A 21,151-nucleotide genomic window follows, 5' to 3' on the forward strand; every position below is an offset into this window, starting at 1 on the left:
TAGGTCAAGATGAATCGGTTGACCTTCACTTGGGATGAGGAAAGAGCAGGTGACACTGCGGCCGCAGAGTCACAGCTCAACTCATCTTTCCCCTACAACGCTGGAGAGCTGAAGCTACACAAGCGCAGAGAGCGAGCGAGGCAGCCTAACGTCCCGCGCCATGACGTCATGCGCAGCTTTAAATGACGGCAGCTCCTGCTGCGGCCAATCCGGAGTGGCGACGATGCCAGGATGACGCAAACGACCCTAGCAACAGACTGAGCCCTGCCTTGTCCAATAGAAAAAAAAGAAGCGGGCCTCCGAGAGCCTATCAGGCGCACCGGAGTGGGCGAGGGAAGGCGGCAGGAGGCTGGTCTCACACTCGCCGACAAGATGGCGACTGCAGCGATGGGGATGGCCGCGCCAGCCGCTTTGTTTCCCACCAGGGCTTGAAGCTCGCCTTCCACTGTCCTGGAAGAAAGTGACAGAAGTGGGGGCGAGATGACTGCGGAGTCCGTGAGGTACGCGGCGTCGCTTCGCTACTCTCCCGGTCATGGCGGGCGGTGAGGAATGGGAAGGCGTGGGGGTGGGGCGGGGGAGGAGCCGGAGCTGAGGGGCAATCGCTCTCTCTGCCTCACGCGCGTGGCCTGCCGAGAGGGCGCGCGGGACAAATTAGACAACACCCCACTCCCGCCGGCTCCTCCCGCCATTTCTTCAGACGAGGTCATTTTTTCAGCGGCAGCGCAGGGTGGGGGAGGGAGGTAGGTTGGGGAGGGCCGGGTGTCTCCCTTCCCGCCTGCGCATGCCCAGTGTGAGACGGACGTCCCCCTCCCCCCTCCACTGCGCCCCCTCCTGAGAGGCGCCGTTTTCTTCCCCTGGCGAGCGAGGGGGCGGGGCCACTGCGGAGGAAAGGGGCGTGGCTCCCTGCGCAGAACCTGCTACCCGTCCCATTCCTTCCCTGCCACCCTCCCCTTTTGCTGGCCACTGATCAGAATAGCGGGGTCCCTTCCACGCCCACCCAAGCGCGCGCGCGCGTTGCTCATAGGGTTCCTGAGCGGCCTATCCTTTGCCGGAACCAGGCCTCGGTCGTCGGGGGGCCAGCGGCATGGTTGATGTTGATCGGCCGCCTCCGCACATGGAAGCCGCCTCGTGCCGTGCTGCCGGTGCATGGTAGCGCAGCGTTGACTGCGCCAGCAGCCCTCCGGGGCTTCAGATTAGGGTAAGATTTCGAGGGTTGAATTTGAGCACTTTTAAATATTTTTGTTCTGCCTCCCAGCTACAGACCACGTCCATGCTTTGTACTGAGTTGTGCTTTGTACTGAGTTGTGGGGAGGGTCGTCTAGCCCAGTGTTGCCTCCGTGTGGATTGGCAGCGGCTGCCCATTGTTTTGGACAAGAATCTTTCCCAGTTGTACCTGGAGCTGCTTGGGCTGCGTTGAACCCTCTGTCTTTCTCTATGAAAGGCAACTGCCTTACTACTGAATTGCAGAGACGTTCCTCAAAACGTAGTCAGTACTCAGGGATGATGGAAGTTGCAGCTCAGCAACATCTGGAGGAGGGGTCACACATTACCGTCCTGGCTTCTTCGGAAGGTTAACTGAGAGAGGGTTGGGGCTGTAGTTCCTTGTTGCCTACCTGGTGGTAAGTGCCATTGTGCAAAAGTTGGAAGAAATCATAGTTACCTACATGTGCAGTAGAGAGAGAGAGATACTCACACACAAAAACACACATACTGTATACATAATAGCAATTATTAACCACCACAAGTGTGCTCTGCGACCAATTGTTTGCATGGAAAGTATACCAGATTTGTCGCCCTGTGTTTTAACTACTGTAACGTGATATATTGGTTCATATGAGAGATGCTTCTATTTTCCCTTCCGAGCATAATAATTCATAGTAGAGCACATTATCTATGTCCTGGAAACATTTTGAATAAGTTATTAAGAGGTTGCTTGAAAATGGGATCTGAAATGGATATGTGAATAAAAGCATATTGCTCTTTAAAATGCTGATGATTCATATACTATTGGCTTAAGACATCACATGTACATGCTAGGTTGACTATTGGTTGTCTTACCTGTGCGCTTGTTTTGAACCAGTGCTTGTGCTTAGTTTATACTGCATTGTAAAACATTTGTTTTCAAATTTTATTTATTTGCAAATTATGTAAGTAAATATCTAACACATTGTATATAAACTTTATGTCCCTATGGTCTCCAGCAGAATAGTAAGACGACTACTACAATAAGCATAATAACATAAAATAATAAAATGAAACAATACAGTAATGCAAGCAACAAACCAAAGAAGCAACAGCTTACTCAGAGAGTAACCTCTCCTCCTTTTTCCAGCTTATTTCTAGAGTAATTGGGAGGCAAGGAGGGTGGATCTGGATCTGGACCCTGGTGGAGGGGTGGGGTACCCTGCTGCAGACCTGAATTGGATTTCCCTCCTACTGCATGGTTATTTACTCTGGGAAAAATGGTTAACATAATTGCTAATTGTGTGAATTATGTCATGTCTAGTTACTTTCTTTGGAACTCTTTTTTCCATTGCATGTTAACCTTGCAATATAGTTCTTTGTAGGCTTCTTTCTGTTTAAGTCTAAGGGTTTTTTTTATTAAAAAAAGTTTAACCACATCAGTTAACAAACATGGATACATATGCTATAATATTATTGCTTTAATTAAATACATTGTTATGAAGGAAATGATTCTTTTTCTCCTTCCAATAAAGTATAGCAGAAAAGTTGTCCAAATATAAACAGTTAACTTATTAAACCTCACAATAATTTTGTAATTTTGTATTTCTAATAGTATAACCATTTTTGATATAATTGTAAAAACTATTCTGAAAATTTATTATTCCAAAAATGAAACCTTTATATGGTTGTAAACATTAAGATTATGTGGGACCCAGGTGGTGCAGAGTCTAGGGCTTGCTGATCAGAAGGTTGGCGGTTCGAATCCCTGCAATGGGGTGAGCTCCCGTTGCTCATTCCCAGCTCCTACCCACCTAGCAGTTTGAAAGCATGTCTAAGTGCAAGTAGATAAATAGGTACTGCTCCGGCGGGAAGGTAAACGGCGTTTCCGTGCGCTGCTCTGGTTCGCCAGAAGCAGCTTTGTCATGCTGACCACATGACCTGGAAGCTGTCTGTGGACAAACGCTGGCTCCCTCGGCCTATAGAGCGAGATGAGCGCCGCAACCCCAGAGTCGGACACGACTGGACCTGATGGTCAGGGGGCCCTTTACCTTTACCTTTATTAAGATTATACCAGCAAGTCTTTCTGTAAAAAAGAAAAGAAAAGATTTAAATCAAGTCGTAAAGGTAAAGGGACCCCTGACCATCAGGTCCAGTCGTGACTGACTCTGGGGTTGCGGTGCTCATCTCGCTTTATTGGCCGAGGGAGCCGGCGTACAGCTTTCAGGTCATGTGGCCAGCATGACTAAGCCGCTTCTGGAGAACCAGAGCAGCTCACGGAAATGCCTGACTAGTAATTTAAATCAAGTCTTACTAACAAGTGATTTAAATCGTGATTTAAATAGATTTGATTTAAATCAAATCCACCCTGATTGTAATCCACTAGGGGTTTTTGTGATGGCGTTGAATGGTCTGGAAATTGACTGAGCTGTTATAGGGGTTTGTGGCAGACACAAATGTGTTCCTTTGGTAAAGCTGCTGTACTGTGGGAAAGAAATGGTAGACAAGCCGTGGAAAGGAAGAAAAGGTGTCAAACAAGGCACACCTGGAAGTTGATTGCTGGTTTGGGATGGGATGTAGCTCACTTAAGTGGAAAATGAACTGAACTGAGATGTTAGGACCAGCAGCTGCAAAGCTGAAGTCCAGCCATAGATTAGAAGTAAATATTTGCCTGTAAGTTTTTATTGGGAATCTATTCCCACGAGGTCTGGAATATTATAATTGCTAATACTGCAGAATTACGTAGTTCTTAAAATGTGTATGGTCAATGTTTTGAAGAAGAGTAATCTTGTGTGTGATTAGTATCTTCAATTTTAATGGACTTTGGTAGAAACATGGTAAAACAAAAGAATACTATTCCTGTAAAGAAACTAAATTATTTATATTTGTAAGTTTGCATCCTGCCCCATCTTCTGGCTGTTAAAGAGCGCATAAAAACATACTGATTAGAAGGAGTTACACAATAGTTTGAAGAGAGGCCTAGATGACTATTCTACAGTGTAAGAAATCCGCAGTTGGACCCACAACTGGTGTGGGTTCAATTGCTTTTTTTAAAAAAAAATAATATTTTTTATTCGTTTTATAAAAAGACATAGAAAAAAGAAACAAAAGTAAAACAAAAACATCTTAATATATCATGACATATCCTTTACATCCATCGGTGACTTCCTCAAATCCCCTCCATCTGATTTCACTAATCTAATCTTCTTTGGCAGTCTCTTTATACTATTACCTCATATCATAATTCCATAAAGCATCTTAAAATTTAACCTATATTCTAGATAAATTCTGAAAAGCCTGTAGCTACTTCTATTGGCATTACTAAATATTACAATATTTTTCCAGATACAATTTAAATTTTTCCCAACCTTTCTCCACCATCTCTTCTCCCTGATCCCGGAGTCTCCCAGTCAGTTCGGCAAGTTCCATCATCTTCATTTGCCATTCGCTATTGTTGGCAACTCTTGACTCTTCTAGTTCTTAGCAAGTAGTAGCCTCGCAGCCGTTGTGGCATACAGAAAGAATGTAATATTCTTTTTGACGATTTCCTTCCCCACGATTCCCAGTAAAAAGGCTTCTGGTCTCTTAATAAAAGTGTCTTTCAACACTTTTTTCATCTCATTATAAATTTTCTCCCGGAAGTCTATTACTTTCGGGCACGTCCACCACATATGGTAAAAGGTCCCTTCTTTTTCTTTACATTTCCAGCATTTATTATCAGATGTACGATATATTTTTGCTACCTTTACAGGTGTTAAGTACCACCTGTACATCATTTTCATCATATTTTCCCTCAAGGTTATACATGCAGTAAATTTATTTTTCTTTCTCCACAATCTCTCCCAATCTTCACACATAATATTATACCCCAATCTTTTGCACAATCTATCATAACGGCTTTAACTTGTTCATCCTTCGTATGCCACTCCAACAATAAATTGTACATCTTAGAAAGATTCTTTTAGTGTCCAGCAATTCGATTTCCAGTTTAGATTTTTCTGATTGAAATCCTGCATTTTTCCTGCATTTTTCATATCCAGCTTAAACATTTAATTAATCTGATGATTAATCATTCAATTTATTTTTAAGGTGTTAATTTAATTAATGTTTAAGGTTTTAATTTAAATTTATCTTCCGTTTCAATCAGCAAATCACTATATTTCAACCAATTAATTTCCATATTCAATCTTTTATAAGCCTTAGCCTCTAAAGGTGAAATCCACCTAGGTGTTCTTCTTTCTAATAGATCTTTATATCTTATCCACACCTTATACAAAGATTTTCTAATTACCGTATATGATTTTTAAATCCACTATGGGCTTTGGGTGTGGGTCCAATTGCGACCATGTGGAGATCACTGGGTGGTGACTGACATCTCCATCAGGCTGGCCCCAGGCTGGCCCCAGGCTTCTTAAGCAGGTAAGCAGAAGAGCTTATTTACTGCATTTGTATCCCTTCTTTTTCTCCAAGAGGTACACAGTTTAGCCTCCTCCTCAGTTAATCCTTACAACCACCTTGTGAAGTTGGTTAAGAGGCTGTGACTGGCCCAATATCACCCAGTGAGTTTCCTAGAGTACTAACACGTGCTAACACACCAAACACAAGTGGAACACATTAAAAAAAATCCTCTGCCTTACAGAAAACCTTGATTGCCTTTGCCTGCCAAGGTTTCTCTTCCCCCAAACCCTTCCATTTTAAATTAAGCCTAGAGAAAACTGGGGGAGAGCTTAAGTGCAGACACCTCCCCATTTAAACCAGGGTTATGTTCCGAGGCAACATATTTTAGAGAAATTGCGCATATTGGGAGCATCATTGAAAAAGGCTGCAAACACACTAAACCTGTGGAAACTCCACCACAGTTGCTCCCTCCAAACCTCTTTGTTCAAACTCCCAACTCTCCTGTATTGCACTTGCCAAGGCTCCTGGGAATGCTGGATGCTATTTTCCCACCATTTTTGCCGTTGTCATACTCTTTTAGGGCTGTTTTTGCCCCTTTTTGTGCCACTTCCAGTTTTGCAGTGATTCATGCATGTGCAGTTGTGCGTGCCTTGAATGCACGTAAATGGGGAGTTGCCTGCATACAGAATCTTGAGAAATGTGGTTTCTTCTTCTTCTTCTTCTTCTTCTTCTTCTTCTTCTTCTTCTTCTTCTTCTTCTTCTTCTTCTTCTTCTTCTTCTTCTTCTCCTCCTCCTCCTCCTCCTCCTCCTCCTCCTCCTCCTCCTCCTCCTCCTCCTCCTCCTCCTCCTCCTCCTCCCTGCCCCCAAGAAGAGAAACAGTTGATTTCAATAAATCTGCTCATCCTAAAGAAAGGAAGTACTGGTGCACTTCCAAAAAGCCGCACCATATATCCACATACAATATATATATATATTAAAACATTCCCCTTCACCATCTCTCAAGTGGACAAATCAGTTCTGCTTGGCACAAAATCTACAAAGTGCCTACTGGAAAGACTTTTGTTGTTTTTATTAACTGGATTTCTTCTCCTTCTCTTTATCTCCTTTTGTTCTCTACTTGCCCTAAAATCCATCTTTGAAAGAAGTAGGAGATTCTTGTTCTCCTTAGCATGTCTGGATAACCTAGCCATGCAAGCCACTCATTTAATAATGAGTCTTCCATGACAACGCTAGGGCTCTCCCAGTTTGTTTTGGGCCCCACACATCAAGCATGCCACATGCTGGACCAGATCTTCGGCGCAGGCGTAGATGTGATCATGTCCCCCACTATGGAGCTGTCATGGTCTGATCACTATGCTCTGAAATCCAGGATTGACTTCAAGGCCCTACCCTGCTTAGGTGGTGAGCCTATTTGGGCTCGCCCGCGAAGGCTGTTGGATCCTGATTCTGTCAGGCCTAGCTGGATCCTGCTCTCCCTGGCGACTCATTGAGCTTGTTGAGGTTTGGAATACCCGGCTCTTGGCCATCAATGAGATCGCACCTAGGCACCCTCTGTGACCCCACAGAAACTGGCCCCCCTGGTTTACCAAGGAGCTCCGGAAAATGAAGCGGGACCTCAGAGGGCTAGAGCGAGTATGGCAGGATGCCCACGACCGAGCCTCAAGAACATCTTATAGGGCGTTTATGAAAACCTATGAGATGGCAGTGAAGGCTGCTAAGAAGTCCTACTTCTCAGCCTCCATTGCATCCGCTATCTCTCGCCCTGCACAACTTTTTAGTATAATTAGGTCTCTAATGTCCCTAGAGGGACAGCCAATTTAAATATAAATCAGACACACAGCTGTTAGACATTTGTGAGCTTTTTTGCGGAGAAAGTCCTGATGCTCCGCCATGACCTCCCTGCCAATTTGGATACAATAACGGAACTGGAGGTCCCTCAACTGTCCTTGGGTCCACTATTGGACCACTTCAACTGGATACTCCCAGCTGATGTGGACAAACTCCTCTGTGCCAGAAAGCCCACCACCTCCAAGGGAATTTCCACTTGACTGGTGGAGCAGTTCCTTCTGTGGTGTACACGAGGTGAACCAGTTCTTCCACAAAGGTGTGCTTCTGCCTCAGAATCTAGCACAAAAGATTCTTGCACCTCAGCACTGGAACAGCTGGTTACCATCTCTGCACTGCAGCTCTGCATCCCTGGCCTTGCTTCATGTCGCTTGTCAGGAGATCCTAACACTCCTAACACTCTAGACCCATGCCCGTCCTGGCTGATTAGAGCATGTTCAGATGAGGTGCGGACCCCCCCCCCGAGTGAGATCATCAATTTGTCCCTTTAAACCGGGACATTCCCTGGGAAATTGAAGGAGGCAGTGGTGCTTCCACTGTTAAAGAAAATGTCATTAGATCCATTAGAACTATTCAATTACCACCTAGTTTCGAGTCTTCTGTTCCTGGGTAAGGTGATTGAGAGAGCGGTTGCTGAACAGCTTGGCGGATTTCTAGATGATACATCAGCTCTAGATCCATTCCAGTCTGGCTTCTGCTCTGGTAATTGGGACAGACGACTCTGGCCGCCCTAACAGATGTTTTCCGTAGGCAGCTGGATCAAGGTGGGTCGGGGCTGTTGATTCTCTTAGATCTGTCAGCAGCCTTCGACATGGTCACGAACTTTTAGACCACCGCCTCGCCGACGTGGGGATTTGGGGCACAGTCCTTCAATGGCTGCACTCATTCCTTTCTGGTTGGGGACAGGGTGGTGCTGGGGGGGGGGAGAGCTGTTGTTGCGCTACTCCTTGGTATGTGGAGGGCGCAATTCTCTCCCCAATGCTTTTCAACATCTTTATGCACCCAGCTTGGTTCCCATCAGTATACTGATGACATCCAACTCTTATCTGTTGATGGAAGGGCATCCTGGCTCGGCCCCAGACACACTGATAGAATGTTTGGAATCTGTGGCTGGATGGCTACGTGGGAGCTGGTTGGAGTTAAATCCCTCAAAGACAGGTCCTTCGGCTGGGTTGGGATGATATGGGATTGGGAGACCAACTCCCATCCCTTGCGGGGGCGCAAGTAGTGCCAGCGACTTCCATCAAGTGTTTGGGTGTAATCTTTGATGCCTTCCTTTCTATGGAGGTGCAGGTTACAGCTACAACAAAGGCGGCATTTTTCATCTCTGCCGAGGTAAGCAGTTGGTTCCTTATCTCTCTCACCCTGACCTCGCCACTGTGATCCATGCGATGGTCACCTCGAGGCTTGATTATTGTAACTCACTCTACGTGGGGCTGCCCTTGAAACTGGCTAAGAAGCTCCAGCGGGTGCAGAATGCCGCGGCGAGACTCCTTACGGGGTCTCCGCTGCAGGATCACATTCATCCATTGCTATACCAGCTGCACTGGCTCCTAGTGGAGTACAGGATCAGGTTTAATGTGCTGGTTTTAACCTTTAAAGCCCTATATGGCCTAGGAATCTTGTATCTACGGGACCACATCTTCTGGTATGCCCCACGGAGGACCTTATGGCCTGCTAACAACAACACTTTGAAGATCTCGGGCCCCAGGGAAATTAGATTGGCCTCGACCAGAGCCACGGCCTTTTTGGCCGTTGCCCTAGCCTGGTGGAACGCTCTCCCGCAAGAGACAAGGGCCCTGCAGGATTTGACCTCTTTCCACAGGGCCTGCAAGATGGAGCTGTTCCGCCAGGCCTTTGGGCAGGATGCAGTTTGACTTATTTTCCTTTGTATAAAACAAACCCGAAGGAGGCCCCCAACCCACTCATAGGTCCTTGTATGCTCAGTGGAAACAGTTGGTCCTGGCAAGTATTAACTGCTCTCAACTCCAACCTGATAATTGCCACCTGCCCAGATTTAACTTGCCTGAATTAATTTTTAAGATGTATTTTAATTAATTGATGTCTGTTTTTATGCATATTATGTTGTTTTTATGATGTTAGCCGCTCTGAGCCCGGCCTTGGCCAGGGAGGGTGGGATTCAAATAAAAATTTATTATTATTATTGTTCATTATTGTTCTGATTAGAGTGGTTCTTGTATGTTAAAATGTTTGGTAAACACTCATATTTTGAGGGAAATGTTAAGATTGTGTTTCATCCTCAGCCAGATGATTCTTGGAAGAGAAGTTTTCTAACATGGGCATGACAATGTAGCAGGAGCTGTATTTTAAAGCTCTTGATCCATGTGGTGGCTCACTACACAGAAAATTTCACATCCCAGTTATATGCTCATATTTGCAGACACTGCATGCAAAAGGGAGTACCTTTGTTAAGTTTTGTTGAATACTTTTTGGAGTGTCCATGGATGGAACTGTTCTTTCCTGATTTATCTTGTCAGAATTAGTCCTGACCAGCATTGGAAATTAACCAGGCACCAAGTGCATTTTGCACATGGCTATCAGCCACTTGTGACCAATTGAAGATGCCTGGGCACCAGGATGGCACCTGATGTCTCCATTATCTGGAGGTTCAAGCCTTGGGATCCTTGGATTTTGCCGGTTTTCACAGACCAACACATCCTTTAGAAAATTATCCATGATATTTTATCTGCACAATCAGAATGAATTTTAGGACCCAAAAAGTTGAATGGAAAAATAAAACTTTTGAGCCTTCTGGCTCCAAAATGCAACTAGACATTCCATTTTGGTGAACGTGACCCTGGTTTAAGGAGCCATTTTGCACCTAGCTCCTATATTTGAGTTTCTAATGCTGGTCCTGACTAGGGCTGGGCAATGTTAGGTTTTCAACATTGCAATGTATCCTCAACCAAACAATGAACTGTGATGTTAAAACAAGCAGTACTGGCCCCAGTCAGTGAGGCACAGGGTGAAACTTCCTTAGCTCTCACTGCAGGAGCTGAGACATTTTCACTCAGGTGCCTTAGTGGTCTGGGGCCAATGCAGTTGTCTTCAGCCTGTTGCTCACCTTCTGAGCCAGCCCTGATATCCTTGCCTCAGGGCTCCTTTCTGTGGTTGCCTTTGCTAGTGCAGGGTTGGCAGGCTACCCCATGCCTCTCTCCCTGAAGTTGGACAAGGCTACGGTAGCCAACAGCAGAGGGTCTTAGGAGCAGCAGCAGTTTTACCAGTGATATATTGTTGAGTGAAGCTTTCATTGTGGTCTGTTCCTCATACTGGTCCTGGGCGACAAGTCACTACATCACCCAGGCCTAGTCCTGGCTCTGAAATGATTTGACGAGAATGTCATTAGGCTTCTCAGACATTGGGCCATAGAACATTCCAAGGAGGATAGATAGAACATGCATAACAGTCAAGTGTGTACACCTTGGAAGATAGGAGAGCAGAATGAGTTTGTTTCTCCCCCCATCCTTCACTCCCCCTTTCACTTGAGGCTTACATTTGTTTCATGAGAAGTCTTGAAAACTGGACACTATGCCATTTTTGAGAGATTTTGAGATTGCATGTCATCAGTTGACAATATTTACAAAAAGGCAAACATTCAAATGGTGCATTTTTTTTAAAAACAGTGAAAGCAAGTTGACTACATTGGTGCAGAAGCTTCATGACTTTTTGGCTCACTCGTCAGAAGAATCTGAAGATGCAAAGTCTCCTCCAAGATTAACTATAGGTAAACAGCCTTACTATTTAAAACCTGTTCAGATCTCTGCTCCTTGTATGTTCATTCTGTCAAGCCATTCAGCAAAACTATTTAGTTTAGCTTACCGGAGTCTGGGAAGGTCGCAGGAGGGTCTTGAGATCGATTTAGGTGAGGAGGTGCCTTACTGGAGGCTGGTAAGGAAGGTGCCACCATGCTTACTGGGCTTTGGGAAGACAGCACCAGGGCATTGGGATTCTGCCAAGCTTTGGGAAGGAGGCATGAGGGCTCTGGCACAATATAGAGCCCTTGGACTGCATTTCCAAAGCTGGGTAAATGAGGAACATATAATGCTACTTGCAGAGTACCCTTATATGTCCTAGCAATGAGAAAGTTATGCTGAACTTTTTTGACTCAAAACTCTTGCCTGTCAAGGGTATTTTAAAAATGTAAATAATCAGGAGAACTTACAACTTTAAATTTTGATAACTTTCAGTTCTGAAAAATTGTATGATTTATCTTATTCTTGTGTTGTCTTTGTTTTTTTGTGATTTGCATTATAAATTGCCCTTGTCTATAAACAATAACAGTCTGACTGATTTACATTTTTATGCAAATATTAGTGCTAAAAATGATGACCATCAGTTTTTGCATTGGAGAATCATTCTTTCCCACAAATTGCAGATATGGATTAATTTTTGTCCAAGCAAAAAATGTGGTTGCCATGGAAATGTGGAGGGGTGGAGGCACCGTTAGAAACTGAGATATGAAAGCCAGAAGCTAAATGGCACCTTAAACCTAGGTTATGGGTGCAAGAACGAAATGTCTAGGCATACTTTCTTATAACAAGAATACAAAGCTGAAAATGAATGAACAGCAGCTAAAATAATGTGTTCATTTTTCACATGGTCTGGTCCTTCACCTGCCCACCCCCCTAATATTCTCTTCTCTAGTCTTCAGAGAGTAGCTGGAAGCGGGGAGACAGAAAAAGGTCTTCCTTCCACTCTTCAGGTTTAATCTGAAATCTTAGGTGCAATACTGTAGCCAGAGCTCAGAAACTGCTCGCACTAATGAAATCCCCTGTCGCAAAATGCTCCTAGAACAATGGGAATTTCAAACACTAGGTGGGGGGAGCATGTACTGTTGTGTACCTTTGGGAAGAAGTACCCCTTTGTTCATTAGTAGCTGACACTCCTCTCTCTCTCCCATGTCCCCCACTTTTTCCAGAGGGAAATGGGGAATCAGCATGCATTGTCGGTTGTCACTTTCTAAAGGTACTCTGTGACAATCTGATTTTATTTTCTGAAGGGAATCTTTGGTCTTTAGTGTTTCTCTCTGATTTGATCTAGTACTAAATAAATACAGTACAACCCAGCCAGGATCAGTTTGAGTTGTTTGTGGAAGATAGTACAGTGGTACCTTGGACTACAAACACCTCAGGTTATAAAAACTTCGGGTTGCAGATCTGCTAACCCGGAAATAGTACCTCAGGTTGAGAACTTTGCCCCAGGATGAGCAGGGCTGGTGCTAGGGATTTTTGCGCCCTAGGCGAGATCACCTTCTGCCCCCCCCCAATCATATTTCAAACACAGAAGTATTATAGGAAGAATGAAAAGCACAGAATTTGAAATTGTTAATTTATTTTTTAAAATTGTGAAAACAAGTCATAAAACAATTTCATACCTAGAGCAACACATGAAAACACCGTTTACCTTCCTGCTGTAGGGCTACCTATTTATCTACTTGCACTTTGACTTGGTTTCAAGCTGCTAGGTTGGCAGGAGCTGGGACCAAGCAATGGGAGCTCACCCCGGGGATTCGAACCGTCGACCTTCTGATCAACAAGCCCTAGGCTCAGTGGTTTAACCCACAGCGCCACCCGCATCCCTACACACACACACACACACACACACACACACACACACACACACACAGATACAGATATAGATATATGATTTACTTGTGGGTCTCTAAACCCCTGTAGGCAGGGGCAAAGGATTTATTACCCACCCATAAGACATTGACAATTGAGTGGAATGCAAACCATATAAGTAAATAAACCAAGTGGCTGTAGTGCTGGCAGTTTCCTGCCCACATGCCATGCCCATATGCCACAGAAGAAGCACATGGAGTTCACCTCTAGTTTTATACTTAAGATCCCATTACAGACTTCATAAGAGCTCAGCTGGAGGTGGGCTATCATGAAAGAAGTCCTCAGGGCTGCTGCATATGAACTGTTTGTGGTCATGGACAATGCATGCTATACTTTGTTCCAGGACAGGCTCTCTTCCAGCTGCTTTTCCGGATGGGAAAAGGAAAAGCCATTTCCTGTCTTTTAATGGCACAATATAAACATATGCAAAAAGTAAAGAAGCAGAGCTTGGCTTCCAGATCAGCCAAAGAAGGCCACCCTGCATCCTGTTCCCACAGGATCTAGGAAGCCCACAAGGAGACCCTGAGCACAGCAACCCTCTCCTCTCCCCACTTGCAATTCCTAGCAAATGGCAGAGGTGTCTTCCTATGACTGTTGCGTTTCTGTTTCACATAGTCAACGGGTGGCAAAGTGGGACTCCTTTATCCATCCCCCATGAGGGCTTTTTAACCCATGAAAAAGGTGGGTGAGGGGCAATGAGAAAGATGTCTAAGTCTATGTAGAGCAGAGGAACGAGAGATAAGCTCTTCTCCCTCTCTCACAAAACTGCAACCCAAGGAGGCCACCGGTCGAGGTGGGCGCTGGGAGATGCAGGGCAGAAGGAAGAACTTCTTCACACAGCACAATTTATTCATGCAAGCAGCAATAGGTTTGGGCTCAATATCTTGAGAAGAGTTAACAGGACGGCCTTGTTAACAAGCAGTTTCAGCCAGGAACACTCCATCTGCTCACCTCACCCTTGGTTCAAGAGAGCCGTAGGCAAGCTCACAAGGGCCGTGGGCCGTCCCGGAGGTGCAGCCCCCCCCCCGCTCAACAGGAAGCCAGACCCGGCTCTGGGCTCGCTCGCCGGTGGATGTCAGTGGCGCGGCGGCCTCCCACGGGTGCCATCCGGAGCACGAAGCGGTCGCGTGTGTAGGCCATCGCAGTGGCAGACCTCTTGCTGGCGGCGCTGCTGCACCCCCGTGGACAGGACCCGCCGGGACGGGGGCATGAGCGGAGGGGGGGTGGGCATTTTGGGGTGGAGGCGCGCCCGACGGGGAGCTCGCCCGCTCGCCCAGCCAGCGTCCGGTGGGCGCCAGGAGGCAGTCGGCTGCAGCGCGCCTGGCGCTGGCCCCTCCGAAGGCCCTCAGCGGCCCCTTGTGCAGAAGACAGACTGTAGCGCGGGGCGGTCTTCCCGTCCCCCCGAGGAGGAGGAGCGAGGCCGGCATGGGGCGGGGCGACCCCGCCTCGGGGGCTGGTCTCCGTGCACTGTCTGCCCCGGCTTAGAGAAGAAGGGAGCACTGGGCGCACTCGTCGTTGCTTCAGCGAAAGGGAGAGGCTGTGCCTTTCCCCGCCCACTGGGGAATCCGCTGGGCTCCTGAGGGGGGGAGCGAGCGGCGTGCCAGAAAGCGCCCTTCTTTGGCAGAAGAGGCTCCCGTCTGACCAGGGCCGGTGCTACGCCCCGCTGCAGACGCGGGAGGGGGCGGGGGGCAGGCTGTCCGGCTGCCCAGCACCCCCTCAATTTTGGCGCTCTAGGCAGTTGCCTAGCTCGCCTAAATGGACGCACCGGCCCTGAGGATGAGAACAGAAATCGTGTGGCTGCGGCGCGGCGGCAGCAGGAGGCCCCATTAGCTAAAGAGGTACCTCATGTTAAGAACGGGTTTTCTGACTGACGGTCGAATAAAGAATGATGATGATGATGTTAAGAACGGTTTCAGGTTAAGAACGGACCTCCAGTTCATATCCAGAGGTACCACTGTACTTTGCCTACAGTGTATTTATATGCATTCCTGCTGTTTTGTGTATTTTGAATCATTACTAGCCATCTTTACACATGAATATCTTTCATCCGTTTCTTACAGATAAATTTGGTATGACGGAAAATATTCCAACTCCAGTTCCAACTCAAATGGAAAACTGCAGGGAAGAAGTAAGAACAATTTAGTAGCTTAGTTGATAATAATGAAAAACAGTTGTGGAAAGTGGTGATTGCTTTTATAGGCGCTCAGATTGCTTAGGTTAATTTCTCCATGGTGTGTGAGAGTGAATTTGTATAGAGCATCTATTTAGAAATGATTTTGATTAAATTTTTGGAATTCCCAGGATGTATAGTGCAGCTTTAATAAGCCAATGATAACAAATGAACCAGATAACTCACAACAATAATAACTTGGTTTTATTTTTTGGTATTTTGAAAACTTGAGGAATTATCTTATATTCAGCATATAAATTCTGTATTTTTTAAATTCTTTCATTTTTCTGAGATCCAGCTATTGGTTTCTGTTTTTTTTGTTTCAGAGGCAATTTTCTTCTTACAAATATTTTTTTTTAATTGTTTGTGCCCATTAAGCATCTTAACTGTGACTTTCAATTTTGTGGAGGATGATAATTTTACTGATTTTAGGATTACTTAACCTAGAAAGATTGTATGTTCTGCCCTGTGGTTCATAATATTCATGCAAACTATATTGTTCAGATGGACAGTGCTTTCCTGTATGAAATTTATAGATGTGCAAACCTTTCTGCCATTGCTATACTTCATTATTGTGGCTGAAAGCAGTTGGTAAGATCGAGATTTGGAGTCTAGTGTTTACTTTTATACAATTATTTAATTCCATTGCATTTTATAGTTTCTAATCTAAAGCACCAGCTCAGTTAGATACATTTACATATATAAAAGTAGGGTAGAGTTGTCCTTAAACTTCATAGTAAGTTATGTATAAATTGATGTGCATGCATAGGGATGTTTAATTGTATAGTGGTACTTTGGTTTGCGACAGCAATCTGTTCTGCGGAGGTGGTCCCTCGCCGAAGCGGTTGCTCCATGAAGGCACGCTTCTGTGCGTATGTGAAGCACCGATAGAGCGCTTCTGCGCATGTGCGAGCTGCGCAGATCACGTCTGTGCATCTGACGCCGTGGAACCCAGATGTAAACACTTCCGGGTCCGCGGCGGTCGCTCGCCAAAGTGGTCCCAAACAGAGGTAGGCGTAAACCTAGGTTTGACTGTATATGGCTTGTGATTTTGTGTTTCCTTTCCCTTTCATATTCAGGGTAGCAGTTCTTCTGAAAAGTCCAAATCATTATGCTCACCACGTTCCAAAAGGTTAGTTTGATATTCTGTTTACCAGTTTGAATTGCTTGCTACAGTGAGTCTGAAGGAACAACTCACTGTCTGTTATATTCCATGGTGGTCATTTTAAGAAATAGTACATGTTACTGTGTTATGTATTTTTCTGTTTTTATACTGTAACCTGCCCTGTGATCCTTGAAAGAAGGGTGGTATACAATCCCTCATTAAATTTTTATTTATTTTTAAAAACTTAAATACAAAACATAGAAAGTGAGGTTTTTAATATTTAAAAATGGAGAAAGAGAAAGAAGTGTTGTATATTTTAAAACAAATGTTATTTAACAGTTATCAAACACAATTTTAAACCTACTGTATTTTGTATAAATGAGTTTCAAATTCCATTATACATATCCATGCAAAGTCTATGTCTATAAGCAATCTGCTTATAGGTGGCCACAGTAATCAGCTTCAATCCCTTGAATAAGTCGAGCCATACATTTAATGTTCCAGTGCAGCAATTTCAGTCTTTTGGCCATAGTAAGAGCATGGAGAATCCAATTACGTTGTCCAGTTGTCAAATTCCATACAGTAGGTATGTAGTTCAAAAGAACCTGATAATCTGAAAATTTTAGCTTTTTTTGCACAGCCGTATTTATATAATTCACTACTTTCTTCCAAACATAGTAAATATAGAATATTGTAAGAATGTGTATTTTAAAGAAGCATTATTTCCAACATACTGCTGTCTCAGACAGTCTTTTTCTATACAAACGTAGTGGAGACCAATAAATTCTAAATATTATTTTCTGTTGTATAAGTAATGATTTAAGGTTCATTGACACCCTTGCTATAGAAGTTAAAACACTCCCATTGTCAAGGCAATATAGGAACCTCCAATTCTTTATTCCATTAATTTCTTAACATCTCCATATGAAATTGATTTATTCGTAACAAATATCTTTAAAAAGTAATCATGGGTTTTTAGTTCTAAAGGATTTAACCAGTTTATTTTGGTATCTCAGGTGTCTCAGAAGCTAAAAATGCTTCTGGTCCAAACATAATTGTTAAAAAATGTTGTAAATATTGCCATTGGATTACATCTGATAGCTGATATTTATCTCATAACACAATGTAAAAATTCATTGTCATATTTCAGTTGATCCAAAGTCAATACACCTACGTCCATACAATTTACCTTATCACCATATTCTTCTAAATTTTCGATGGCTTTCTCCATAAAGTCAATTTACTGTGGGTAAAGGGGTCATGTTGTTTTTATTAGACATCATATTCCATAACTTTGTAACAGACATACAGTCGTACCTTGGTTCTCGAACTCCTTGGTACTTGTACGTTTTGGCTCCCAAACACCACAAACCCTCAAGTAAGTATTGTGGTTTGCAAGCGTTTTTTAGAAGCCGAACATTCGACGTGGCTTCTGTTTGAGTGCAGGAAGCTCCTGCAGCCAATTGAAAGCCACACCTTGATTTTCAAACAATTTTGGGAGTCGAACGGATTGCCGGAATGGATTAAATTCGAGAACCAAGGTACCACTCTAATTATTTTGAGAGATACCAGAGTTCTAATATATTTTGATCCTCATACTCATACCAAAGAAAAGTGCTATACAGTCGTACCTCGGGTTACGACCACCTCGGTTTGCGAACAGTTCGGGTTACGAACTGCGCAAACCCGGAAGTGTTTTCGTCGCGTGCGCGCGATTTGCGCATGCGCAAAATGGCGGCGCCCATCGCGCTCGGTTTGCGAACTATTCGGGTTACGAACTGCGATCCGGAACGGATCGCGTTCGTAACCCGAGGTATTACTGTATATATATATTCCAAAGTTGTCCAAATTGGAAAAATAACACCGTTTGCTTTCATCGTTTAATACTTGACAATAAATGTACATGATAATATAGCTCCAGATTCAGAATCCTGAATCCTTCCTCCTTTAATTTGTAATTGCATTTTCTGTAAAGATATCCTCAAAATCGAAGACCCTCTCCCTAGAAATTTTCTTATTTTCTGAAAATATTTTCCAGATATATGAACTAGGATCCTCTTGGAATATAAATTAATCTGGGAATAATGTTCATTTTGAAAGTATTCACCTTCCCCCAATGAGTAAAGTTTAATGATTCCCATCTATCAATACTTGAAGAAACCTCTATTTATATTTTGTTTAAATTGCATATTACTAATTGAGTTATAAGGGACGCGGGTGGCGCTGAGGTCTAAACCACAGAGCCTAGGGCTTGCCAATCAGAAGGACAGAGATTCGAATCCCTGTGATGAGGTGAGCTCCCGTTGTTTGGTCCCTGCTCCTGCCCACCTAGCAGTTCGAAAGCACGTCAAAGTGTAAGTAGATAAATAGGTACTGCTCTGGCAGGAACGTAAACAGCATTTCTGTGCGCTGTTCTGCCAGAAGCGGCTTAGTCATGCTGCCACATGATCTGGAAGCTGTCTGCGGACAAATGCCGGCTCCCTTGGCCAGTAAAGCGAGATGAGTGCCGCAACCCCAGAGTCGTCTGCAATTGGTTTTAACTGTCAGGGGTCCTTTACCTTTACCTTTAATCAAATTATATTTTTTGGTATAGGCATACCTAAATATTTAACAGATTCACTACAAATAAGGAATTAATACTCCAGGTCAGGCATAGGCAAACTCGGCCCTCCAGATGTTTTGGGACAACTCCCATCATCCCTAGCTAATAGGACCAGTGGTCAGGGATGATGGGAATTGTAGTCTCAAAACATCTGGGGGGCCGAGTTTGCCTATTCCTACTCCAGGTGGTATATAAATTGAATGAATGATGAACTAATAAATGAAGGTATTTCCTGTTTTCTTTTTCTAATAATTCATAGTGGTATTTCTTGTTTTCTTTTTCTAATAATTCATGTAATTCAGTGAGCCTTTAAGCTTTCAAAAATGGGTCAAATATGACTTTCTTAGTAATAAGCCACTTTGACATATAAGCACTACACATACTAATAAAAATAGTAATGGGTAATGGTTACATTATGTAAATTTGGCATTATATTTTCAGTGTTTGTAATCTGCACATCTTACAGCTCAGTTTCATTGGCCATTATATTGCCTATCTATATAATACTATTCACTAGATTCTGTTGTCTAAAAGAATGTTGGAGATAATTTGGCTTCACATGTACTGGTTGTAGTATAAATGTGGCACAACTTTTTAATTTTTTTATTCAGTAAAATAAACTGGGTTTAGAAGCTGCAGTGTTCTAAGCAGCAGCAAATTTGTGCATTGTTTTAAATATCTTTAAGTTATCACACTGATGGCATAAATATGTTTGCTGCTCATGCAGGAAACCTACAGTTGTAACAAAGTATGTTGGCTCAGATGATGAACAGACCTTAGATGAAACCACAAATCAAGATGTTTCAAATGAAAACTCCGAAAATGAAGTTGATATGAAAAGCTTACCTAAAGGTAACTTATTTCATAAATTACAAAATATTCTAACAGTATACTGTGTATATTAAAATTTAGCTAGGATACTGCCTGGACACGCTACCTAGAAGCATTGAAACTTGTAATTTCAGTGAAACGATGATAAAACTGGGAATTATTTTTGTTCCTTTTGTCAATAACTCATCACTGGGAATTTTCTTAAAGCTTCAGAGCAACAAAATATCGAACCCCTCATTATGTAAAACATGTAAAACATGTTTTCCCTCTCTGCTTTACAACTTTGTTACTTCAAGTTAGGGATGGCTAGTCTGTAGCCACCAGACATGGTTGGTAGTCTGTAGCTACCAGACATTGTTGTATTCCAGCTTCTGTCAGCCCCAGCTAGCATGGCCCATAGTCAGGGATGATGGGTATTTGAATTGAATTTGAATTTGAATTGAATTTGAATCCTGGAACCCAGCAACATCTGTAAGATGTTTTTCTGTGATAACTGTGTTGGAAGTGGGGCAAATAATTATTTGCAAAATCCTAGACTAATAGCGGGGGAGAGAAGGCAGGCAAAATGCGAGGGAGATAATGAAAGATACAGGAAATTGAATGCAGATTTCCAAAAAACAGCAAGGAGAGACAAGAGGGCCTTCTTAAACGAGCAATGCAAAGAAATTGAGGAAAATAACAGAATGGGAAAAACCAGAGATCTGTTCAAGAAAATTGGAGATATGAAAGGAAAATTTCGTACAAAGATGACCATAATAAAGGACAAAAGTGGAAAGGACCTAACAGAAGCAGAAGACATCAAGAAGAGGTGGCAAGAATACACAGAGGAATTATACCAGAAAGATATGGAGGTCTCGTACACCCCAGGTAGTGTGGTTGCTGACCTTGAGCCAGACATCCTGGAGGGTGAAGTCAAATGGGCCTTAGAAAGCACTGCTAATAACAAGGCCAGTGGAAGTGATGATACTCCAGTCGAACTATTTAAAAATATTTGGAAAACTCAGCAGTGGCCAGAGGATTGGAGAAGATCAGTTTACATCCCAATACCAAAGAAGGGCAGTGCCAAAGAATGTTCCAGCTACCGCACAATTGCGCTCATTTCACATGCTAGCAAGGTTATGCTTAAATTTCTACAAGGCAGGCTTAAGCAGTATGTGGACCGAGAATTCCCAGAAGTGCAAGCTGGATTTCGAAGGGGCAGAGGAACCAGAGACCAAATAGCAAACATGCGCTGGATTATGGAGAAAGCTAGAGAGTTCCAGAAACTAAAGCATTTGACTGTGTCAACCACAGCAAACTATGGCAAGTTCTTAAAGAAAGATGTCTCCTGAGAAATCTCTATGTGGGACAAGAAGCTACAGTTAGAACTGGAT

General features: G+C 43.7%; 1 protein-coding gene across 6 annotated transcripts in view; it reads left to right on the forward strand.

The window, feature by feature from the left end:
- The first annotated feature begins 324 nt into the window (after positions 1-324).
- ATRX (ATRX chromatin remodeler) overlaps positions 325-21,151 on the forward strand; it is a 95,573-nt gene continuing 74,746 nt past the window's right edge. The window contains exons 1-5 of one of the 6 annotated variants that reach the window (XM_035113553.2): positions 325-500; positions 11,070-11,170; positions 15,131-15,198; positions 16,320-16,372; positions 19,675-19,799. In XM_035113553.2, the coding sequence (XP_034969444.1) occupies positions 481-500; positions 11,070-11,170; positions 15,131-15,198; positions 16,320-16,372; positions 19,675-19,799 (367 nt within the window). In that variant the 5' untranslated portion in view covers positions 325-480. Of the gene's footprint in view, positions 501-655; positions 1,199-11,069; positions 11,171-15,130; positions 15,199-16,319; positions 16,373-19,674; positions 19,800-21,151 lie in introns of those variants that run through there. The other 5 variants (XM_060270193.1, XM_060270192.1, XM_060270196.1 and 2 more) reach the window with 5 other exon arrangements.

The sequence above is a fragment of the Zootoca vivipara genome, chromosome Z (genome assembly GCF_963506605.1).
Source record: "Zootoca vivipara chromosome Z, rZooViv1.1, whole genome shotgun sequence".
In the NCBI taxonomy this organism is placed as follows: domain Eukaryota; kingdom Metazoa; phylum Chordata; class Lepidosauria; order Squamata; family Lacertidae; genus Zootoca; species Zootoca vivipara.